This window comes from Ursus americanus, chromosome X, assembly GCF_024610735.1.
Source record: "Ursus americanus isolate L20-20 chromosome X, mUrsAme1.1.p, whole genome shotgun sequence".
Classification (NCBI taxonomy): domain Eukaryota; kingdom Metazoa; phylum Chordata; class Mammalia; order Carnivora; family Ursidae; genus Ursus; species Ursus americanus.
This window is the reverse complement of record NC_142164.1, coordinates 81685918-81709834: the sequence shown is the minus strand read 5'-3', so window position 1 is coordinate 81709834 and position 23917 is coordinate 81685918. Positions and strand designations below refer to the sequence as shown.

Below are 23917 nucleotides of genomic sequence, written 5' to 3'. Positions count from 1 at the left end.
AAGAACTACAACTCCCAGCAGCCATTGCACGCTCAAGCCCGCAGACGCACCTTCGCACCAGGACGCCAGACATCCGGCATGCGCCACACTCGCTCTTCGAACTACACATCCCGGCTCTCCCCGCGCACCCTGTGACACTCCTTGGACCGCGAGTGCGGAGCGGGGTTTCAACTGCGCCTTTCTTGCTCGGACCCGGCCCTGGACCCGGCTCCAGACTCGAACACCTCTCCACCATGGAAGAGGCGGACCGAATCCTTATCCATTCCCTGCGCCAGGCCGGCACGTAAGGACACAGCCCCCGCCCACCCCGGAATGCCCACATCCGGGACTCCAAAACTCTGGACCCAGTCACCCGGGAACCTTAAAACCCCAGACCCTGACATCTGGGGCTCCCACTTCCAGGACCCTAAGACACCCCCTCCTTACACGGATAGACATACACACGCATGCACGCACTCTGACATCGGGGAGCTCCCAAACCCTTTGCCCCCAACACTTGGTAAACCCCAAATTCCAGGACCCAGACCTCTCCAGAGCTTAAAACCTTGGATCCTCAACACCCGGGATCCTGAAATATGTGGTTCTTGACATCAGTACCCTGGGACCCTGGTATTTGGAAAATCTAAGCCACCTGTATGTTGAGAACCGGGGATTTTAAACACCCAGGACCCTGGCACTCAAAAACCCTGGAACTGGATACTTGGGAACCTTCAAACCCTGTTTCCCCAAACCTGGGCTTTTAAAATCCCTGGACCTTAAAGTCTGGCAACCTCAACACTTAGTGACCCCAACGCACAAGAACTTCTGCATTCAAGGACCCTAAAAACCGAGGATGCCAACATCTAGGGAGCCTGATTTCTGGATTGCTTGAAACTAGAAGGTCTTGATATCCGGGGATCTTGACATCTAGGGACCTTGACATTTGGAACTCCTGCAAAGCTGAGCCTCGAAATACCTAGTCTCAAAACCCTAGCAACTCAATATTTAGGGGCTCCTGACGTGCAGGGAACATGATACCTGGGGCTCCAGAAACACAGAGAGCATGTCACCTGGGTCCCTTGCCCTTCCTAGACCCCAAAACTTTGAGACTTTTAAGCATGTGGCAATTTGAGATTTTTTTTAAAATTCAGATCCCTTCCATCCACCATTAGGACCTAAGGACTTCCCCAGTTCTTAGTTTTCCAAATGGAAATTATAGTCACCAACACCCAGGACCTGTCTGAACTGTGGCCATCCTCCTCCCACTCCCATCCCAATAGTAAGGCTTCCAGAAGACAGCAGGGCCCAGCCTGATCCCTGTTGCCTGGCTGCTTTGAGCCTCCTCTCTTCTTTTTCAGGGCAGTTCCTCCAGATGTGCAGACCCTGCGAGCCTTCACCACTGAGTTGGTCGTAGAAGCAGTGGTCCGCTGCCTGCGTGTGATCAACCCTGCCGTGGGCTCTGGCCTCAGCCCCCTGCTGCCTCTGGCCATGTCCGCCCGGTTCCGCCTGGCCATGAGCCTGGCTCAGGCCTGCATGGTGAGTGCCCTCCTCCCAATACACACAGCCTCTTCCTTCCTCCTTCACAAAGTCACCTCCTCTTGTGGCTTAGCATTTGTTAGCAGTTAAGGCTCTAGGGTCCAACCGCCTGTAGCTCAGACCCTCACTACACCCCTTGCTAACTGTGTGACCCTAACCCTTCTGGGCCTCAGTTTCCTTATTTGTGAAACTGAGATGATAAAAGTAGAGTTGTTAGGAGCATTATATGAGTTGATCCAGTTTGTGCCTGGGCTGCCCCTGGCTCCCACATTTTATTTTATTTTATTTTTTAATTTTTTAAAGATTTTATTTATTTATTTGACAGAGAGAGACAGCCAGAGAGAGAGGGAACCCAGCAGGGGGAGTGTGGCTCCCACATTTTAAGCTTAGCACCACTAAGGTGGTCCTAGAATTTTTCCCCCTATGGTATCCATTTAGGAGTTCCAGAAAAAGGCTTGGCTTGGGTCGCATGCTCTCTCCTAAATTAATCACTGTGTACTCTGATTGGCCGAGCGTGGATCACATGGTAATCCCTCTAGGACACTGTGATTGGCTGCTCCTTCAGGATCGCTTGGCAGTTGGGGGTCGGAGGGTTATCCAAAGGAAGGTATGCTGGTTAAGTAAAACCGTGTCTGTGCTGTGGGGGTCTGCCCTCCACCCTGTGGCAGCCACACACATCCTGCCTCTCCTGCGAATGATTGCCGAACTGTCCCTCTCATAGGTTAAGTGCCTTGTGATGAAGCACTTACACGTCTCTCCAGTACAGAGCTGTATCCAGTTACTATGTCCAGGGGCTCTGAGTAATGTCATTTCTCCTGGTTTGCTCGCTCTGCCGCGTTGGGTCCGTCTCTCAACCTCTTTGGGCCCATTTCCTCGTATTTAAAACGGGTGTACGAGTTGTACCTGCCACCTAGGGTTGCTATGAGGAGTAAAAATAAGTTAATATAGAAAAAGCTAGCTGTAATGAGCTCTGTGTAAACGGTATTACTATTCGTAGAGAGGTCTGATCTGGCTGCTTGCATTCCTGCCCCCTCTGGCTGCGTAATGAATGAGAACTTGGCCAACAGACCCAGGATATGGTGGTAGAGGGAGAGTCGAGTAAATACAATGAAAATTTCCACTTAGCCCCTAGGGACAGGGTGGTCAGGTTTCATGAATCCGGACCTTGCTTGTGCAGTTCCTGTCTCTTACCAGTAGGCCGCGGGGCTCTGCTCAGCCCTTAGCTCTCAGGTTCGCCTGGCTCTCAGGGCTTTTCAGATTCTTCTCCTGCTGTCCGCCTCTTCACATGCCCCACGCCTGGCACCCCTTTCTGCCACTCAGCCACCTCCATGTTTTGGTGTCTGTCACTTCACACACCTGACTCCTGGAATGAGTTTCTGTATCAGTCATAACTTTGATTGCAGGTGTCGGAAAAAACCCAGAGTAAAGTCGCTCGAAAGCCAGTGGTTTTCACACTCTTGTGACGGTGACCCTCTGACATCAATCCGCCTTCTGTTGTGACCTAATACACACACAGGCAGATAATAAGGATGTTTTCCGAGTGCCTCCCCTGGGCCGGGCACTGTGGTGACGTGGCGTGAGCTTACTTCATTCTTGTGACCACTTTCTCAAGTAGGTACTGTTGGTATCCATTTTTTTTTTCCAGAGGAGGAAAGTACTAAGCACAGAGAAGTTTAGTGATTTGCCCACTAGGTCACACAGTGGGTCGGAGGCAAAGCTTGGATGTCTGCTTTCAGAGTCCATGCAGCTCCAGGCCAAGGGCAACTCTGACAGAGAATCAGGCTGTCTTTCTGGGCCCGTTTCTCAGGCCCCATGCACAACCCTGATGGGGCCTGTGAGCTTTTAAAGCAGGCACATAGGGAAAGTCCTCTCAGCCCCATTTTGCAGCTAGGAAACTGAGCGTCCGGATGGTTCAATAATCAGTCCAAGGCCTTAGCCAGCAAGAGGCACAGGCTGGATCTCAGTCCCAATCTTTCTGCACCAAAGCCTGTATGTCCCTTTTTAAGGAAAATGATTGTTTCGAGTAGGTCATTTTATTAGTCAGGGTCCAGTCTGCAGGCTGAAACCCCAGCCGTAATTTGAACAGGAACATTTTAATATAAAGAATTTTTAATTAGGTAAACGGTGGTTAACCACTGAAAGGGTAAGAGAGTCTGCAGGGTGCAATGGAAGGAGCGTGATACCTGCTGAGTCTCGCGCTCCAGACCGTTCACCCCGTTCCCCTGCCTGTCTGTTAGAAGGGGATGACTTTGACTGGTTTCTGTGTGTCTTTCTAGGTTTTTTTTTAAATGCAGCTATAAGTCAATATGAATATATTTATTTCCCCCTTTATCTTTTTTCCTTTCTTTTTTCTTTCTTAGTAGATTTTGATTGCCCAGTTTCTGGTTGTAACACATGCCAAAATTCCCCTCCACCTAACTTAATAACCGTCTAGGATATATACAAGCCATGAAGCAAGCCAAGAACGTATGTTTTTGAAATATCCTAGGGACGCCTGGGTGGCTCAGTCAGTGAAGCCTCTGCCTTTGGCTCAGTTCATGATCCCAGGGTCCTGGAATCGAGTCCTGCATCAGGCTCCTTGCTCAACAGGGAGCCCGCTTCTCCCTTCCCTCTCCCTGCAGCTTCCCCTCTTTGTGCCCTCTCTCTCTCTCTCTGACAAATAAATAAATAAAATCTTAAAAGAAAAGAAATAGTCTAAAAACCCTTGTATCAAAAATGGCTCCCCTTAGAGCATTTTACTGAATGCGACCGGACATCGTATCCTTCCTCTTTGCGGCCTTTTGTATTCTGCCCCGTGTCCTGGTTGTTCTGCCCCAGAGAGCACATCTGCATACCCTGCAGAGTCTGGAAGGGAAAAAGCAAAACCAAAAGTCTGCTTCCTGGTTTGGAGCCAGGGAGAAAGGCCCCCTTCTCACTATCAGAAGGGTCGGCTCAAGGTCATCTGTGAACAACACGAAGTTTGTTTTCAGAGCCGTTCTCTTTCCAGGTCTTTGCCCCTTTATATTTCTTCTTTAGCAACTTTTTTTTTTTTCATGACTGTGGCTGTTCTGTCGAGAAAAGGCTCTCTAAGGAGCCACTGCTCTGTCATAAATTAATAAAGTATGTCACGCAGAGGAAGAGGAAGTGAGGGCAATGAACCCGTAGCCTTTTGAGGAGAATTCGGCCATCACAGCACTTTGGTTGGTAATTTTGATGTACGGGAAATCTGTAAAACGAGGGGCAGTGAAGACTAGCTAACGCATTCCTACGTTTGGTTTAAGCCATCGAGGCATGGAAAACAGAGAGGGCTTGACTGAGTAGCCACCACTGTTGTCATCATTGTCATCTGTTTTTTTTACCGGGGCTGGAGGAGGAGACGCTGTACCCGAGAAGTGGTGGAAGAAAGCAGTGTCTGATAGTATCATAAGAATTAAAAGGGAGGGGTGCCCTGGTGGCTCAGTTGTTAAGCATCTGCCTTCGGCTCAGGTCATGATCCCGGGGTCCTGGGATCGAGCCCCTTGTTGGGCTCCCTGCTCAGTGGAGAGCCTGCTTCTCCCTCTGCCTCTGCCGCTCCCCCTGCTTGTGCTCTCTGTCTCTTAGTCTGTCAAATAAATAAATAAAATCTTTAAAAACAAGAATTAAAAGGGAGATAATCAAAGTCTTCCTCATATAGAGGAGGAAGACTCATTTCTCCCTTTCTTACTTTTTGATCCCCGCCAACAGCTGCCTTAAATGTATTAAATGCTTGGACACTGAGGCCGTTTTCAGTATTTTGCGGATAACACCGTAATGAGTCATCTTGCGCGTCTGTCGTCTTGAATTGTTAGAGCCATGGCTTTGGGGTCGGCTCCTCAAAGTACGATTGCTAGGTGGAAGGTGGAAGGGGAAAAGCAGATGTTGTTTTGTCGGACTTTGCCCCATTGCCCTCACTGGGCTTTGTTTCATTTCTGCCCTCCCACCAGCAGCGTGGGAGAAAGCGCCTGTTTCTCCCCGGCCCGGCCCACTGATTGGTGCCCCTTCAGTGGGTGAGGAACGGGACCTCAGTCTCGTTTTTCTCCCCACCTTTGTACTTGGGCAAACATTTGTTAGCATTTTGCTCCATTCTTTTCCGTGTGTATAGATACATAGACACACACACACACACGCACTTTTGCTGAACTGTTTGGAAGTGGCAGACAACCTGATACTCCACACGTACAATTTTCAGCACGCCTCTCGTAAGTAGAAGGACATTGGCCAGCACGACCACAATATCGTGATCACACCCATGAAATTGAATGTTGATAGTGTATGTTAACAATCGATAGTACATATTAGAATAATAGTATTTCATATCTAGTGCCTGCCGGAATTTCCCCAGTTGTCCCAAAAATATCCTCTATCGCTACTTTTTTTTTTTAACTGTAACGTCTAATCAAGGATCATACATTTTATTTCACTGTGACTTCTCTAATCTTGCATAGCCAACAGTCCTCCTTGGTTTTTGTTTCTTTGTTTCTTTTGTGACGACACATGTTTTCGAAGAGTCCAGGCTGGCTCTTGCCTGGAATGGCCTACACTTTGAGTGGGTCAGAGTGTTTTCTGATGATCAGATTCAGGTTTTGGGCAGGGATGCTGCCCGAGCGATGGTATCTCCCTCCCAGCGCGCACCTGGAGAACGGATCGTCAGCTTGTCCCACATCGGTGACGTGTGTACGAGAGCTCTCCGTGTGCTTTCAATTTGCAGCAAGGTTGGACATATTTGTGTAGGTTGAAGGGCCGTTTCCATTTCTTTTTCTGTGAACTGCCTCTTCCTATCTTTTGCCTACTTTTCTCTTGCAGTGCTGGTCTTTTGTGCTTGTTTGATTTTAGACACTCTTTATATACTAGGTAGATTTACTCTTTGCCTGTGATATGAATTCCAAATATTATTTTTTTTCTAGCTTGTCATCTCTCTTTTGACTTTGGTAATCATACTGCTTAAAATTTTTGTTTCTTTTCAGGGATTCAGAAATACTCATCTTCTCCTATATGGCCTCTGGATTTGGGGTCATAGTTAGAAATGCCAGAGCTTTAGGGGTGCCTGGGTGGCTCAGTCGTTAAGCATCTGCCTTTGGCTCAGGGCATGATCTCAGGGTCCTGGGATCGAGTCCCGCATCGGGCTCCCTGCTTGGCGGGAAGCCTGCTTCTCCCTCTCCCACTCCCCCTGCTTGTGTTCCCTCTCTCGCTGTCTCTCTCTGTCAAATAAATAAAATCTTAAAAAATAAACACAAAGAAATGCTAGAGCTTTAATCTTATTCCTTGCTCTCTGTAGCACTGACTATAATCACTCTGTGGTTTCCGCGCCCCCCCCCCCGCCCGAGGCCTGGAGGCCTTGGGGGAGCCAAGGTGAAGTTCAGAGGGTGGTGGTTGGCGAGAGAGTAGGAGCATTTGTGGTCTTGGCTCAGGGCTCCCAGGATAGCAGGATTCTGCCTGCCTGACTGATAGAGGCCACCTCCCTGACCTCCAGGACCTGGGCTATCCCTTGGAGCTTGGCTATCAGAACTTCCTCTACCCCAGTGAGCCTGATCTCCGGGACCTGCTTCTCTTCTTGGCGGAGCGTCTGCCCTCTGATGCCTCTGAGGATGCGGATCAGCCTGCAGGTATGGTCTGCCCAGGGCACGGTGGGGGTGAAGGAGAGCGTGGCATTCCTGGGTGTTGCAGGGGCAGAGAGGTGGAGGGGGTAAAAAGGTTGACTGGGGGTGGGGTGGGGGGTGTATCTTTGGGAGAGCTGGGTGGGAGGGGAGGATTGGGGCTGGGGGAGAGGAGGCAGGGCAGGGGGAAGGGAGTCTGAGCTTGGGCTGCCCCAGGGGGTTAGTTGGTGCTGGGAGGGGCCTCTCTGCCTCACCTCCTCCTCGCTCCCCCTCCCGCTCCCCACTCCAGCCACACCAGCCTCCTTGGTGCTTCTCAGACACTCCAGGTGTGCTCCAGCCTCAGGGCCTTTGTATTTGCCAGATTATTCTTCCCCTAGATATCTTCCTGGTTCACCCTCTTACCTTTTTGAGGTTCTGTTCACATGTTACCTCAGGGAGGCCTTCCTCAGGCTGCCTTGTTTAAAATTACATGCCCTTGGGGCGCCTGGGTGGCACAGCGGTTAAGCGTCTGCCTTTGGCTCAGGGCGTGATCCCGGCGTTCTGGGATCGAGCCCCACATCAGGCTCCTCCGCTATGAGCCTGCTTCTTCCTCTCCCACTCCCCCTGCTTGTGTTCTCTCTCTCACTGGCTGTCTCTATCTCTGTCAAATAAATAAATAAAATCTTAAAAAAAAAAGAAAGTAAAATATTTGTTAAAAAAAAATAAAATTACATGCCCCTTGTCTCAGTAGTTTTTACCCTCCTCTCAGATCGTCACATGAGTTTTCTGTCGTACTTTTGACCTGAGTCATGTTCTCCTCTACCAGCCTGCCGGCTCCGTAAGGGCAGGGATACTTCTCAGTTTGTTCACTGAAGTGTCCCAAGAGTCTAGAACAGTGACTGGTATGCAGTAGGTACTCAGTAAGTGTTGAATGGCCAAGGGTGAGAATGATAGCTAGATAGATATGCATCTCTGGGAGGGGGTCAGGGAGCCGTGGCTGCTTTCCCAGGATCTGCATTTTTGGTTATGGCCTTGTCACCTGATGGAAGCTCCTTCCCCACCCCCCACAGGTGACTCAGCTATCCTTCTCCGGGCCATCGGGAGCCAAATCCGGGAGCAGCTGGCCCTGCCCTGGGTCCCACCCCTCCTTCGCACTCCCAAGCTGCAGCACCTCCAGGTGGGACCCCCCAACTCACATCGATGTTGCTCGTCCCCACCTTGGCCCCATCTGGGCGCTCAGGTGTTTGGCTCCCCTCCCACCAGTGGCCCCCACCGCAGTTCATCATGGAGGCTCTGATTCTGCTCTCCCACCAGGGCTCCGCCGCGCAGAAGCCTTTCCACACCACCAGGCTGGTCATGCCTGAGTTGAGTTCCAGAGGAGGTAAGCGTGAGGCTCTGGGGAGGGGTTAGGGAGAAAGGTAGAGGTGGGCCTGACCCCACGGCCAGGCGGGAGGGCCAGCTGACTCTGTTCCGCCTCCAGAGCCCCGGGAGTTCCAGGCGAGTCCTCTGCTGCTACCAGCCCCCACCCAGGTGCCCCAGCCTGCCGGGAGGGTGGCCTCACTCCTTGAACGCCATGCCATCCAGCTCTGCCAGCACACGGGCCGGGACCGCCCTGGGGATGAGGACTGGGTCCACCGGGCGCCCCGCCATCCCACCCAGGTACTGCCCAAAGCTCACCCTGCTGCCAAGGCCCCTGCTCACAGCTGCTTCCTGCTGCTCCCGTCTCAGCGTCCCTTGGTCCTCTGCCCCTCCTTTGCCCGTCACCTCCCCTCTGCATGCACCTACCTGGCTCTTTCCCTGAGAGAATCCTGGAGTCACAAAGACTGTGGACCTCAGACAAGTCCCTCCCCCGCCAGCCTCGGTTTCCGGTTCTGAGACTTGGGGGTGATAGTGCCCTCCCCTCAGGCTAGCGCTCCCCGGGCAACGGGCCGGTTCTTCGCAACCAGAGCGGTCAGGATTTGCCTACTTCCTCCCTGTTTCTATTACCTTCTTCCCACCCCTGAGTCCGAGTCTCTCATTCCTTCTCTGTCTCTGCCACTGTCCCCAGTGCTCTATTTTTCCATCCCTGGGTCTCTGCACTGTCTCTTCTGGTCACTGTCTTTCTTGTTCTGTGGTGTTGCGGGCCCTCCTTCTTGCTCCTCTGTCTCCTCATTTCGAGACTGTGTTTCTCCTCTTCCCTTCCGCTCACCTCTGTCATTCTCTCTGTCTGCCCCTGCCTCCCCCACTGCCATTTGTTCCATCCTGACTCTGTCTTTTTTAAACTTATAGAAATTTTCAAACACAGAAATAGAATGTTCTAATGAATCCTATGTGCCCGTCATCCACCTTCAACTATGAGCCTTTCTCCCATCTTTCCTCATCTGTTCTCCCCCAGTTGTTTTTTCAGTATTATTTTAAAGCAAATCCCAGTATGCAGGCCAGTTCGACTCTAAATACTGACGTGTACATCTCTTAACTCATAAGGGTATTTCCTTTTTAAGGTAATCCCTGCGTCATTTACACACCTACTAACATTAACACCTTAATACCGTCCGTCACTGAGTTCATAATCAGATTTCCCCGGTTGTCTCGAAACTGCCTCTGTTCGTTCTCCCTCTCTCTCTCTGCTTCCACTACCTCTTTGCCCAGCACCTCTGACTCTCTGGCTCTGCTCTGTCCCCACGTAGCCTTTCCGTGTCACCCTCTGACTCGGGGGCTGCTGATCTGCTGCCTCTCTCCCTTCCCTCAACCACCTCTGGTGTGGGGAGTGAGTGGGTGGAGAGAAGCATGGCTGTGAGGAGGGGACCCCGTCCTTGGGGAGCTCCCAGACTGGCGGGGCAGGACAGGGGCCTGGGCCCCCTCGGTGGGAGAGGCGACCGGGTGGTAGCACTTTGTCTGGCCGCTCCCAGGAGGAGGCAGGGCCTCAGGTGCCCCGCAGGCCTCGACACCCTCCCGTCCGCCCTGCCTCCTGCTTCCAGGAGGACACACGGGCCCAGCGGCAGCGGCTGCAGAGGCACCTGGCTGAGCATCTCCGCCAGACCTGGGGCCGACCGGGGGCTCCGCCGCAAGCCCGAGACCTGGGAGAGCTGCTGCAGGCCTGGGGTGCAGGGGCCCGGAGCGGTACTCCCAAGGGCTCCCGCTTCACACACTCGGAGAAGTTCACCTTCCATCTGGTGAGTGGGTCTGAGCGGACCCGGGTCCACTGACGGGGCCGAGGCAGGCTTGCGGGGTCGCTCTCTGTACAGACGACATGCTTATGCACCCAGGTTCCCGTGTCCCCACTGGGCGTGCCCTCTTTGTGCTGGGGGTCCCCTGGCTCCTCAAGGGCTTCGGTGGAGAAAGGGGGGAGGGGTGGGAACCATGTCAGGGTGTAGGGGTGCCTTTGTGCAAACTGCAGCTTCCCCTGGACAGTTTCCTCTGCACATATCTTCTCTCTTTGACCTCGGGGGGCCCTCAGCCTTCTCGTGTCAGGGTCAGGGAGGTTTCCTTATGAGCGGACACTCCAGCCTGAGGTCTCAGAGAGTGCCTGGGTCCTCATAAACCCAGCCTGACAGCTGTCAGCAGTTGAGTGGGCAGGAGTCTGGTGCTGGAAGGGCGCTTGGAGCGGGGGCTGAGGCTGGGCTGGGAAGGGCAGGACCTTCTCCAACGGCCAAGAATACCCCTTTCACTCCCCCAGGAGCCCGAGGTCCAGGCAGCCCAAGTGTGTGATGTGCCGGCCACCTCCCAGCGGCCTGAACAGGTAAGTGGAGCAGTGGTGGGGGTTCTGGGCCCTTGCCCGCCTGGGGGGCCTGACACCCCCGCCCCAACTGGCCTGTGCCTCCCAGGACACGAGGGCAGCTCAAGAGCAGGAGCTGGAGTCTCTTCGGGAACAGCTGGAGGGAGTGAACCGCAACATTGAAGAGGTTGAAGCCAACATGAAGACCCTAGGAATCAACCTTGTGCAGGTGGGAGGTGGGGATGGGAGTGGAGGAGGGGCTGCCTGCCTGGGGTTGGGTCACAGTGGGGCCTAGAGGGCCTAGAGGGCCTTGAAGGGGCTGAGAGGACTTTGTGGAGGTCTGCCAATGTCAGAAGGGTTCAGAGGCGGCCTTGGGGACCTGTGGGCTCTCGAGCGTTCAGGAGAACCAGTGGGGATGAGAGGAGGAGGTAGGGTTGGGGGAGGTCGGACCTGTGGGGGTTAGGGGCACCCGTGGGCTTCGGTCAGGACACTTGGGTGTCTGAGATTAGGAGGGGTGTGAGCATCTGTATGGCCAGGGGCTTGTCAGGGCTTCCGGGGGGGCCACTGTGGAGGTAGAGGGATCAGAGGGGCCTGTGGGTGTCTGTCACTGCTTATAGGTTCCTGTCCCTATCAGGAGGGGTCAAGGGGCTGCTAGAGGGTAGGAGGGGTGCATTGTCATCTGTGGGGGCTCGGGCTGGGCTAGGGCTTGCCAGGCTCAGTGGGGGCTAGAGGGCTGTGGGGTGCGGCTGAGCTCCTCCACTGACGGGAGTGGGGGTCACGGGGTGCCAGGTGGAGACCGAGCGTCGGCAGAGCGAGCTCAGCACGGTGGAGCGTGAGCAGGCCCTGCGCCTGAAGAGCCGGGCGGTGGAGCTGCTGCCTGACGGGGCTGCCAACCTCGCCAAGCTGCAGGTAGGCCTGGCAGTGGGGCTGGGCGGGAGGGCTGGAGCTGGAAGGGTCCAGCCTGTGTGACACGTATCCTCTGCCACCATCTCCAGCTCGTGGTAGAGAGCAGTGCCCAGCGGGTCATCCACTTGGCGGGGCAGTGGGAAAAGCACCGGGTCCCTCTGCTGGCTGAGTACCGCCACCTTCGAAAGCTCCAGGATTGCAGAGAGGTAGGTCGTGATGGCCTGGGCTGTGGGTGGGGCGGGTCGGGTCCCTCCCTAGGGGGCCATGCTTGTGCTGTGCTCACTCTCCTTCTCCCCTTGGGGTCCTGGCAGCTGGAATCTTCTCGACGGCTGGCAGAGATCCAGGAGCTGCACCAGAGCGTTCGAGCGGCTGCCGAAGAGGCCCGCAGGAAGGAGGAGGTCTACAAGCAGCTGGTAAGGCCCTGGGCAGGGGCCCTGGGTGGCTCCGAGTGGGTGGGGGCTGGGTCCCAGGGCAGTGTCTGCTGTGTTCCTGCCTAGGTGTCAGAGCTGGAGACCCTGCCTAGAGACGTGTCCCGGCTGGCCTATACCCAGCGCATCCTGGAGATTGTGGGCAACATCCGGAAGCAGAAGGAGGAGATCACTAAGGTACATCACTGCAGCTGTGGAGGGTGGGGGCAGGCGGGCAGACAGGCTCAAGGGGCGGATGTGTGCAGCACGGCCACACGGGGACCTCACGCCCTCTGAAAGGCAGAGCTGTGTAGCCACGCCCCAGCACAGAACACTCCTACCCAGTGCGCTCCAGCCACACCTGATGCAGTGGCACAGGCCCGGTCTGGGTGTGAGCGTGCGCTGTGCACATAAATATTCTCAGCCGGCCGGCCGGCCTGGCCAGACATGGGCTCATGGCTGCCCTGTTCTCTGCCAGATCTTGTCGGACACAAAGGAGCTTCAGAAGGAAATCAACTCCCTGTCCGGGAAGCTGGACCGGACGTTTGCCGTGACCGATGAGCTCGTGTTTAAGGTGCGGGCCTGGCTAGGCCGGCAGGGGCCTGGGGTGGGGCTGGGCTCCTGCCTGCCTATCTGCTTACACGTCCGCTTGAGCCTGGGCCCGGTGCGAGCCGTGTGGGTGCACTGAGGCTTGGGCCCGGCTCTGTGCCACGGAGGAGGAAGTCAGGGGAGTGGGAGAAGGCGGACTCGTGGGGGTCCTGGAGGTGGAATGTGGTGGGGGTGCGGGGGAAGCCCACTGGTCCCTTCTGTCTGGTCAGGATGCCAAGAAGGATGATGCTGTTCGGAAGGCATACAAGTATTTAGCTGCCTTGCATGAGGTGAGTGGAGAGACATGCCGGGGGCCGGCCGGGGTGGCACGTGGTGGGGTTGTAAGCCTTCTGCTCCTGCTGTCCCCAGAACTGCAGCCAGCTCATCCAGACCATTGAGGATACAGGCACAATCATGCGGGAAGTTCGAGACCTTGAGGAGCAGGTGAGGCCCCGGGAGTATGAGGGGAAACCAAGGCAGGCCAGTGGACAGCACCTTGGTTTACACCCAGAGAGGCTGTGGGAGCAGAACCAGCCTATGGCTGGACCCTCAGCCTTGTCCCGTAGTAGCTGTGTGTGTGACCTGGCACTGGCTAGCGGCCTCCTCTGAGCCCCAGCTTCCACCCCAAAGGTCCTCGCACCTGCCTCCCTGGGCCATCAGTAGAGGCCTTAGCCAGAACACATGGTGGCTCATGCTGTCACGTTAGCAAATAATGCTGTAGGCGAACAGATAACACATGCAAAGGCCCTGTGGTAGGGCACAGCACGCTGTTATGGGAGGAGCACGGGAGGGGCCTCGAGCAGCCTTGCTGGAGCCGCAGCCAGGGCGGCAAGCAGGAGCTGGGCTGAAGGCGTGTGGTTTGCATTGCCCTAGATCGAGACGGAGATGGGGAAGAAGACCCTCAGTAACCTGGAGAAGATCCGCGAGGACTACCGAGCCCTCCGCCAGGAGAACGCTGGCCTCCTGGGCCGGGTCCGGGAGGCCTGAGGAGTGCCCAGCACCGCTCTGCTCCTGGCCTCGGGCAGGGGGTTGGGATGTTGGGGGCGATGGCCAAGCACGTGCCCTAGCCCTTCCCTCTGCTGGCCGCACGGCTCCTCCTGCTACAGCCTTGACCCCAGACACCCACCCACCGGACCCCAACCCTGATCTGGGGTGATCGTCCAGAGCGTGGGAACTCGGCTACAGTTTATTGGAGAGGGCACTGGGTCCCAAATAAACAAGGGGCTGTGTCTGCAGTCTAAGCTGAGGCCTGGATGGGGACACAGGGTTCCGGGCCGGGGAGGTGGGGTGGGTGGCAGGTGAGATGTGGGTCTATTTGGCGGTTCGGTGTGTGTGGCTGTGAAAACCCACGTGGGACTCCGGAGACCCGCTGGGGCTCCAGGTGCGTGCGCAGGAGGTGCACAGGTGTGCTCTCCTGGGCCGCGTGAGCAAGCGTGTGTTTGGGAGCTGCGTGAGAATGTGCACGACTGGTGTGTGTTCGTGTGGCTCTTTGGGACCCGAGATCCTGAAGGTACCAAGGCTGCTGCTGTGCGGGGCCCTGGGCACGCCCCGCGGGACCCCGCACGTGTGGGCCCGGAGGGCGGCCGTGGCTGTGTGCTTTGGGGTGCGTGGGTTGACAGGGCTCAGGCGCGACGGTCTGCGTGACTGCAGAGTTGAGGTTGTCCGAGGGTACTGAGCAGGCTCTTTGTGCTGTGTCCAAGGGATGGGATTGTGACTGTGTGTGTGTCTTTTCCAGCCCTGAGGTCATCTGTGAGAGCACTGAGGCGGGCTGTGTGTGTGCTTGGTTGCAAAGGCTCAGTCTGGCGGAAGAGCGGGTTGCAGGAAGCAGGGCCAGGGGCCGGGGGCCAGGGCCAGGGCCCCTCTGAGCAGCCTTGGTGCAGAGCATCTGATCTAGTAGGACGGTCGGCTGAGGATCAGGGTCCCTGGCAGGCGAGACTGTGCACACCTCACTGCCTGGTCCCTGTGGGCAAGTCCAGGGCCCGTCACTCCTGCCCCCGGCTACTTCCACCCCCCCCCCATTTCGACCCCTGTCCTTCCTTCCTCCTTTCCGTGGTTTTGAGGTTAGGGCCCGGGTGTGGGGTTGGCACTCCTGCTGGGCCTCTGACTCCTCTTCTTGCGGAACTCGAATTCGTCCACGGTCCACACGGCCCCTTTCTCGCTCTCCACCCGCACGAAGCACTTGTGCAGGCTCAGGTTGTGGCGGATGGCGTTCTGTGGAAGGCAGGCCCGCCGGGCCGGGGGCAGGGCGCCGGGGTAGGCAGTCATCCTCCGAGGTCAACAGTACCCACCCCAAACCGGCCTCCCGCCCCTTCCCGACATGCCTACAAGCCCCACGCCCCCCCTCCTGAGCTTGGCCCAGGCCGCTGGGGCATGGGAGACCCTCCCAGCCACTGGTGCCTCCAGAGGGGCTCACCTTCCAGGTGGCGGGGTGGTTTCTGAAGAAGGCGAACATGCGTGTGAACCAGTGGTAGATCTCGTTGAGTGTCCGCTGCTTCTCGGGAGCCTCCAGGATGGCCTGGAGGTTAGGGGATCCGGGGGTCAGGGAGCCCCTTCCCCAAAGTTGGGCTGAGAGTGGCAGTGGCCCACCCTGGGTGTCTGACATGGGTGGAACTGGGGGGGGGAGCAGGGCAAGGGAGGGAGGGAGACGGTGTGGGGTGAGGGTCAGGCCAGGATGGGGTGAGGTGGAGGGTCGGGGCTGAGGCTGCAGTAAGGTCTGGTTCGGGGTAGGGCGGGGACTCGGTTAAAGGTTGGGATGGAGTTGGAGCTGGCCTTCTCCACAAGGGCAAGGTTTCAGGCTTTGGGAAGGTCGAAGGCCAGGAGTAGGGTCAAGTATAGGATGTGGGAGGTGTGAAGGGCCAGGCAGCGTTAAAGGTCATCAGGGAAGGGGTTGGCTAAGGGTCTGGCTGGGGATGGACTGGGGCGAGTGGAGGGCCAAGGGATGGGATGGCATTAGGGTCGGGAATCAGAGGCGGACCTAGTGATACAGCTATTTTCTGTGTTAGGCATGCGGTGAGATTGAGGGTCAAGAATGAGGTTGGTTGTGGTGGTGAAGGGTCAGGGCTTGTGTTAGGTGTGGAGTGAGGCTAAAGGTCAGGGAATTGGATTTGTTTGGATTTAGCAGCGGGGTTAAGTAACGGGGCAGAAATTATGGCTGCAGTGAGGTTCTGGGTCAGGATGGGGCTAGGGAGGGGAATGCGTGGTGGTGTGTACGGGTTAGTTGTGGGCCTAGGATGAAGGTCTGGGCAGGCTCTGATGAAAGTTCTGGGCAGGTGTTAGGGAGATTCAAATGAAGGGGTTGGGATGGGGTGAGGCCAAGGGTCAGGTAGGTGCCACAAGGAAGGGATTAGAGGCAGGGTCCGGCCGAGGGACGTGTTGGCATATTGGGGTATGTGAGGGCTGGGGAAGAGTTAGGGTGATATCTGTGGTGGGTTTAGGGCAAGGGGCAAAGATCAGGTTCATTTGGGGGCTATTTTACAGGCTTGGGAGGGGGTTAAGTGTGGGGTCGAGGTGGGCATCAGGGAAGGGGTGGGTCGAAGGCCAGAATTTGGCTCGCACTGGCCTGGATCGTGGTTTCGGTTTGGGTTGGGGGGCAGGTCTGGGGTGAAGCCAGCATGGGGGGGATCCTATCGGAGGCCTGGGTTTGTTCATGAAGGAGCCTGTCCTGGGGGCGCTCAGAAGGAGGCTGGGAATGTGGGAGGCAGGTGCCCACCCCCCGTTTCTCTTCCTTCTCGGCCCGCACTGCCTGCTTACCCAGCGGATGAGGGTGGCGTAGGTGAAGGGGGGCCGCATGTTGTGGGACTTGAAGTAGTCCATGTTGTGGAAGAACTCTGGGGGTGGGGAGTGGGGGAGGATCAGGTCCCGTCCTGGAGCTTCTCGCTCCCTCTCCCATCCCCCACGCTACAAGGAGAGGCGACCCAGCTGAAATCCCTCGCTGACAACGCCAGTTTTCACCCTCACAGTTACTGTGCTGAGCACTGGGTACCGATTGTACCATTTACTGTTTGCACCACTCCCACCAAAATGGGCTTTGTCGTCCCCGAAGTTTAAAAGAAGTTAAGTAACTTTCACACCAAAGGGATGTGAGTGGCCAAGTGGCAGAGAAAGGATGACACTCAAGGGCCCTGATCCCTCTTAAGCCCACAGCCCAGGCCTTGCGGGCAGTCGGGGATCCCTGAGCTTGGGAGAATAACCCCGCTTTTCCTTGAGGGGGAAGGGAGAGTCCCTGGGAGGTGCTTAGCTAGTTCCCTCCCTTCTGATGACCCACCGAGGAAATGGAGTAGCCAAGGCCCAGAACGAGTGAGCCCCAGGCCCCAGGGGAGATGGGGCTGGACAGGAAAAACCACAATGGGGGGTGCGGGGGGGGGGGGCGCTCACAGGCCTTGGAAACGCTGGAAGGCAGCTTTTGCAAGCAGCTGTGTTTTCCCAAAGGCCGGGTGGCAGTGCTGGGGAGGGTTGGTACTGGCTGTCCCCCACCCCGTGCCAGTCGGGGGATGAGGGACTGTGGGGGGGAGCACCACGTAGGGGCATGGAACCATCCTCACCTGGGAACGTGCTGTTTCCATGGCTGCCCCAGAGATGCCTCCTCACAGCAAACAGGCCGTCGGGGGCTTCTTGGGGGCTGGGCCAGGCTGGGCCAGTGGCGACAGGCGTGCCCGAGGCAACGATGCAGCAGGAGCCCTTGTCGGATGACGCCTGCGGGAGGAGGGAAAGCCTGGTGATTCAGAAGCTTAAACTTTCCACTTCAATTTTAAATAAGTGTTTTGTTTTTTTCTTTTAAAGCAAGGGAGCTCTCTTCTCAATTCCAGTCTGATGTGGAATCGCACAAAGCAGCATTGAACTATAATTTATTAGAGAGAGAGAGAGAGTGTGTGTGTGTGTGCGCGCGCGCGTGGAGAGGCGCGATGCTGGGCCCATGAGCTGGGGCTGAATCGGGCTCCTACCCAAATGTGACCCTAGGGGTGATAGTAATACTTATCTCACAGTGGCCTCACGAGGATTCGATTCGAGGATTCGATAAATTAACCCCAGGGAAGTGCTCAGGAACGGTCCCGCCCTTTGTTTACTGCTCTGTGGGGATCATCTTGAGATCTGAGCCCGGGTTTTTATTTTGCACTGGCCCCTGTGTGTTGTGTAGCCAGCGGTACAGGGTCTGTGTCCAGTAAATGTTTGGCCATTTGCTGTTGCTTTGAAAACCCTAGATCATGCTGTTTTGGGATCTTGGGGTCAGAGGGTTTGTAACTGGAAGGGACAGGTTTCCAGGTCTGGGCATGTTTGGAGCTGGGGACAGGGGCCCAGAGTCCCAGGGCCTGGGTGCGAGGATAAGTCCCCTCCGCCCCCTCCCGCCGCCTGTGGGCCTGGGGTGGCTTACCGTGGATGGAGCTTTGGTCAGGGCCATCTTCCCAGCCAGGTGGGCCTGCATAGCGCCCAGCTTCTCCTTCTCCAGCACTAGCTGTGAGGACGGGCACAAAGTGAGGCCTCAACTTGGCCTTTCTCTGCCACATCCTTGCTCAGGCTGTGGTCCTCCCTGGGAGGGCCCTACCCCCTCCCTTCCTTTATGCCAGCCCCCATCCTGGGTGAACTTGGCTCCTGGCACAGGGGGGACAAAAGGCTCGCCCACCATCCCCCAACCACCCCTCTCCTATGTCACCTGCTGTTCCAGAGACTGCACCACCTCCCTCTGGAGGAGACACTGTGCCCTGCCCTTCTCGTCTAGGAGATGGTCTGCCTGGCAGTGCCTGGGTAGGAGGAAGATTCCACGTGGGTGACCATGGTGGGCCTGGCCTCCTGGCTCAACACTCCTGAGTGAGGAAGGCCAGACCCTTTGGGAGGTCTCTCCCCAGAGCCTCAGCCTCCCTCCCCTCTCTCTACCTCAGTCTCCCTCTTACTGGTCCTTCACCACACACTACTTGGCGTCTCCTGGTGCCAGGCCTGAGCTTGCCACTGGAGCCTGGCCAGGGTGCTGGAGATGATGTTGGAAGGCTGGTGAGCTGAGAGGTGGGTGAGGGTAGGAGGGGACAGGTAGAGGGGACAACTTGTGCGAAGCCATGGTCATGAAGAGGACAGGGTGCAGAGTTGCCACTCATAGTTGGGTATCGTTGGAGAAGGGGCGTGTGTGTGTGTGTGTGTGAGAGAGAGAGAGAGAGAGAGAGACGGGACTGAGGGGAGGCAGCAAGAGCCACTGTGAGAATCTGGGACTGTGGGGAACAATAAAATCAGGCTGGCGTGTTGGCAGGAGGGGACAGGTAGCAGGGCAAAGCCGTTAGGAGTGGGGATTCTGGAGCCTGGATGTCTGGATTCAAATCCCCGCTCTGCCACTTAGGAACTGGGGGATCTTGATCAAGACATGTAACTTTTTATGGCCTCAGTTTTCTGTATCTGTAAAATGGAGGTAGGTAATACTATACACCTCTATTATGATGCCCCATTACACAGATGAGGAAACCAAGGCCCAGAGAAGCTAAGTAACTTGCCCAAGGTCGCACAGCCAGTGATAGGACCAGGATTTGGACCTACGGTCTTAGCCTTTGCATTTTGCCTCATCACTATCTATTGAGATGAGGCCTGAGCTGAGGCCTGTACCCCAGGCCTTTCCCCACACACTGGGGACCCTCCTGGACTGGAATGGGCCTGGGTCACTCACTTGAGGAAATCCTCCGGCTCCTCGAAGACCTTCTCACATCCGGGCCACTTGCAGACCCCATTTGCCAGCAGCGAGTAGGAGCCCTGGGGCACGGTCGAAAGGGTGCTGGGGGGACAGAGGGTGTAAGGGGAGGGAATGGCAGGGCGAGGGTCCTTCCCAGCCTGGTCTACTGACCTGTCTTTCCTGGGTGTGCCGGGGCTTGGGAAGGTGCAGAGCAGCGCGGGCTCCCTGGACACCCACTCCAGGCTGGCCACGTTGATCCCTGCGGGTGGGGACAGGGTACCTCTGGGGACTGTGGGATGGGCCCTCAAGCTCAGCCCACAGAGACTCTCATTTTGAGCTTCCCACCCTCCTGAGCCTCGCCTCGCAGGCCCTGACTCCCGAGGGGCTCGGTTGGCCCTAACATCCAGGGCTTCTGGGGGAGCAGCTCAGAGACTGCCGTCTGCAAGCGCTGACATTTTGACTGCAAAGACCTGCGGTTCTGTGATTTTTGCCATTCTGCATCTTTAATGTTCTGAGCCTGACATTTTTTGGAGGCTGGAGTTTCCAAGATGATAAGACCCGATGTCTCTGACCTCCTGAGGGCCGCCATTCAGCAGCCTACGCGCTCACATTCAAGCGCTGGGGGGCTCGGGGTGCTGTAGAGCTGTGGGGCGGGGTGTTACCAGGTGGCAGTCCGGGCCGGGCCTTGAGGGAGAAGACGCTGGTGGCAGCAGTGGGTGGCGGCAGGCTGATCATAGCTGGGCTGTCCAGTGGGCGTACCTGCAGCACGGGGGTCCGAGCGTGGGTATCCACCGTGGACAGCTGGGGGCACATGGGGGCTGTGGTTCAGCCTGCTCCCCGCCCAGTTCTCCCACCTCCTCCCACCGCCCTGCCCATTCCGGGTCCGTACCTGGTGCATGAAGTGCGGCCTGTCCTGGAGGAGTGCCTGCAAGTGGGGCGAGGGTCCCAGCCGTGCCCCAGAGGGTGCCACCATGACTAGGGGCACTGTGGGCAGCTGGGGGGGGGGGAGAAGGCAGGCGGGTGAGATGCCATCCTGATTCTCACTGTTATACATGTCTCGTTCATATACTCCTCACCACAACCCCACGCGGTAGGTGCTCTGACCATCCCCATTTTACATATGTGGAAACCGAGGCTCAGGGAGAACGAATGACTTTTTCAAGATCAAACAGCTAGTAAGTGGCAGAGCTGGCCTCAACCCTGTCACCTCACCTCTTTGGGCACCAGCCCTCTCCTCTGTCACATGGGGATGGGGACACATGGCCACACCTGTGGGACCATGATAGGATCTCCTCTCCTGAGACCGGGATTGGGAGGTCAGAGAGAGCCTCAAATCTCTGAGACCTGCTAACCGGGGACTTTCTTGGCCCTGCGACATCTGCGTAAGTCACAGACTTGCCTGGGACCCAGAAAACCACTTCCTGTGCCCCAGCTGGGCCCCCCGCCCAGTGCCACAGTAAAGGTCGGCACCTGTAGGCCCAGGTACCCCACCCTGCCTGCCCCATCCTGGGCCCTGGGCCTCACCTGCAGCTGCGATGGTGGCATGGGGTTCAAAGAGGAGGAGGAGGAGGAGGCATGGGCTCCGCCTCGGAGGTCCCGGCTCTGGAAGTTTGCCCCCGGGCCCTTGGCCCCAAGCAGGTCTGAAGCCTTGGGTGCAGCCCTCCAGCTGGGTGAGGCTCCCGGGGATGGGCCAAGTGCCAAGGAAGGGGCCGAGGGCTTGGCTGGCCTGGGATTGGGCATTGGGTCCTTGTTCAAGGGCAGGCTGTGGGGACATAGAGGGAAGGAGTTACACATGTCCCCAGCGGAGGCGTGAACAGCTCAACCACCTGAACCATGTGGACACCCCCCATTCCTGGGCAGAGCAGCCATGGGTTGGGGCCTGTCCCCAAGGGCTCCACGGCTGGACCCCAGCTCTGATCATGCGTACGTGTGGCACACACCCACGCATACATCAATGTCAGGAACACAGGTGTGCGTGTGTCTCCGCACACGTCCCATGTGCAGATGTGCCCGGGCCCAGCACTCAGCCTGCCTGTGCGTGCTGGCAGAGCCCTGGTGGTGATGTGTCCTCCACACGGGAGGTGGGGGATTGGGGTAGTTTGTGGGGCCTCAGCCAAGGGCAGGTCTCAGCTTCTTTTCCCCAAGCTGCTTGGGGCTTGTCTCCAAGCCTCAGCCCCCTGGTCTTCCCTGTGCTCTGCACAGGCCACACAACCTTCGCTCATCCTGCTGGGACTGGTCTCTGACTCTCCTGGGGGCATTGTTTTATACCAGAGACCTGGCATATACAAGAGCGGAGGGGGGCATGGGCTCAAGATCCCGCTGGCTGAGGTGAGAGGGACAGACTCTAGGAAGGCGAAAGCCGGGGTACTGGCAAGGAGGTTCCTGTGACAGTCCAGGCAAGTGACAATGGTGGCACAGACCAGGGTGGTGGCGGTGGAGATGGTGAGAAGTCAGTGGATTCTGAGTGTGTTTTGAAGGTGGAGTCAGGAGAATTTGCTGGCGGCTTGGATGTGGTGGGGGGTGGCGAGAGGGGGAGGGTCAAGGTGATCTCCGGCCCGGTATTTGCCTGAGCAGGCAGGAAGGACAGAGTGGACATCACCTGAGCTGGGGGGAGCAAGGTTGGGGGTGACGATCCAGGTGTGGCTGGACACGAAGAGTCTGGAGTTAGACACGTGAGTGGAAATACTGAGTGGGCAGCGGAGTATGGGAGTCTGGAGCTCGGGCAGGGGCAGGCTCTGATCATCGCTGGGTGCTTGCCCTGCATGAAGCTGATGTGGCTAGTGCCGGAGAGGAGAGATGGGCTCTCTTGAGCCAGGGCCTGTGGGGGCATCTTGACTCAGCCCCCGCTGGGGTTTACCCCAACTCTGCTTTTCGAGCCTGCGCTCATGCTCTGGGCCTTGCCTGGAATGTCTGCTCTTCCTCCGTACCCCCTATCCGAGCCCTATCCAGAAGGTCCTCCGTAATGTCTCCAGGCTCCTTTGCTGAGCCCCAGAAGCGAACACTGCGACCCGCAGGGCTTCAGTTTTTCAGAATCCCAGTCTAAGAGGAAGCCAGAGCTGGAACTGAAGGGAACACCCAGGTGCAGCGTTCCACAGTCCCATGGCAACTTGAGAGCTCCGTAACTTTCTCCAGAAAGTGTGTGTGTGTGTGTGTGTGTGTGTGTGTGTGTGTGTGTGTGAGACTCTGCACCCCACCCCACCTCACCCCACCCCACAGCACTGGGTTGGGCACACAGCTGCCGATAGCAGCCCAAGCTGGCACAGGGAGGGTTCAGGGGAGCAGTTGCACCTTCCTTTCTTTGCTGTCGGCGCACAGGGATTGTCAGAGCTCTGGTCTGGAGGGAGGTGGGGGTGAGAATCCAGGTATTAAACGCTTAGTCTCTCGGGGAACGTAGAACATTACTGTGTGAGAATCAAGAGCCTGGATCTGTGGAGGCTCAGAACTCAGTGACCATGAAGAGTGAGCAAACAAATGAAGGCCGGAGACCGGGGTGAGGCTTCTAGAAGTCAAGGCATGCCAAAGACTGCCAGCAATCCACCAGTAGCTAGGAGGGAGGCACGGGCAGATTCTCCTTTGTCGCCTCAGAAGCAACCAGCCCTGCCGACACCCTGATCTCGGACTTCTGGCCTCCAGAACCGTGAGACAATAAATTTCTGTTGTTTAAGCCACCCCCCAGCTTGTGGTAATTTGTTACAGAAGCCTGAGTAAACGAATACCGATTTTGCTCAGCGAGTGGATGGTCTCCCCCACTCTGGCCTGGCCCACATGGCTGGCCCGTGGTTACTTCTGAAGCTGCCTGGACACTTGGCTGGGGCTTATAAGAAATCCCTTCCTCAAACACATCTGAAATGTCCAGCCTCAGGGAAGCACAGGTACATTCTCAGAAAGGGGACATAGATATGGTCTGTCTGGTGGTGGGGAACCTGGAGGGCCGGGCTGGGCAGCCAGCTTCCTGCACTGTCTGTCGGGGCGTCCCTTTCTGACTGTTTCTCAGAAGCTGCATGGAGGATGTTTCTGGGACACAGAGTGTGTTTTCATATCGGGGTCTGCATCTGGGCCCTGTTGTCACATCCCCAGATTTTCCGCCATTGACGTCATGGCGGCCGGATGCGCGGGGCTTCATCGGCACCAAGGAGGAAGAGAAGGGGGCAGATACCCCACCCCACGGGTTTCGTTCCGAGAACTGGCTGGCCCATCCTGCAGCCGTCTTGGCCCAGGTGGGGGTGATATGGGTTCTTGCGGATGTGGTGAGTGACGTCCATCTGGCCACCATGACAAGTCCTAGGCCCTGTAGACTTGGGCCATGGAGAGGCCAAAGGTTTGATTCTTGGGGAGTACCATGCGGATACTACAGCTACTGGGACCATGGGGTCCCAAATGGTACTATGTCAGAACCTCAGAATCATAGAACACCATTTCTTAGGTTCAAAGGATCCAAGAATCTCAAACCCACTCTGTGGGGTCCATGGGTCCAACTTCACAGAATGTGAAGGCTAATGTCAATGGTGTCCAAACTCACTGGAACTGCCTGAAGGACAGGCAGCTCACTACCTCATAGGGCCTCTGGCCTACCGGGCTTAGAATTGTAGCAAGC

The 23917-nt window shown here is 56.7% G+C and overlaps 2 protein-coding genes across 7 annotated transcripts in view; one reads left to right on the top strand and one right to left on the bottom strand.

The window, feature by feature from the left end:
* The first annotated feature begins 58 nt into the window (after nt 1–58).
* Nucleotides 59–13921, top strand: CCDC22 (CCC complex scaffolding subunit CCDC22). 2 transcript variants are annotated; one of them, XM_045804957.2, is made up of 17 exons: nt 59–283; nt 1338–1515; nt 6983–7115; nt 8156–8262; nt 8400–8466; nt 8566–8744; nt 9974–10237; nt 10741–10803; nt 10889–11008; nt 11569–11688; nt 11775–11891; nt 11997–12098; nt 12183–12290; nt 12571–12666; nt 12911–12970; nt 13050–13124; nt 13554–13921. In XM_045804957.2, exons 1-17 carry the CDS (start codon nt 234–236, stop codon nt 13665–13667), a joined length of 1953 nt encoding a protein of 650 aa, XP_045660913.1. In that variant the 5' UTR covers nt 59–233; the 3' UTR covers nt 13668–13921. The 2 variants fall into 2 exon arrangements, with proteins under 2 accessions (XP_045660913.1, XP_045660914.1); XM_045804958.2 differs by having other exon boundaries at nt 61–283; nt 10043–10237.
* Nucleotides 13922–13954: 33 nt separating this feature from the next.
* FOXP3 (forkhead box P3) overlaps nt 13955–23917 on the bottom strand; it is a 19281-nt gene continuing 9318 nt past the window's right edge. For 2 of the 5 annotated variants that reach the window (XM_087860018.1, XM_087860017.1), the window contains exons 3-12: nt 20848–21085; nt 20213–20317; nt 19986–20124; nt 19321–19582; nt 18328–18415; nt 18049–18129; nt 17222–17372; nt 16431–16507; nt 15094–15195; nt 13955–14891 (exon numbers count right to left, since the gene is read on the bottom strand). In XM_087860018.1, the coding sequence (XP_087716144.1) occupies nt 14742–14891; nt 15094–15195; nt 16431–16507; nt 17222–17372; nt 18049–18129; nt 18328–18415; nt 19321–19582; nt 19986–20124; nt 20213–20317; nt 20848–21063 (1371 nt within the window). In that variant the 5' untranslated portion in view covers nt 21064–21085 and the 3' untranslated portion in view covers nt 13955–14741. Of the gene's footprint in view, nt 14892–15093; nt 15196–16430; nt 16508–17221; nt 17373–18048; nt 18130–18327; nt 18479–19320; nt 19583–19985; nt 20125–20212; nt 20318–20847; nt 21086–23917 lie in introns of all 5 variants that reach the window. The other 3 variants (XM_045804959.2, XM_045804962.2, XM_045804961.2) reach the window with 3 other exon arrangements.

Coding starts and splice junctions, on each gene's coding strand:
- CCDC22 (XM_045804957.2), top strand. CDS start 234: ATGGAAGAGGCGGACCGAATCCTTATCCATTCCCTGCGCCAGGCCGGC. Junction 1,516..6,982: donor GCCTGGCTCAGGCCTGCATG/GTGAGTGCCCTC, acceptor CCTGACCTCCAG/GACCTGGGCTATCCCTTGGA. Junction 12,291..12,570: donor AGAAGGAGGAGATCACTAAG/GTACATCACTGC, acceptor GTTCTCTGCCAG/ATCTTGTCGGACACAAAGGA.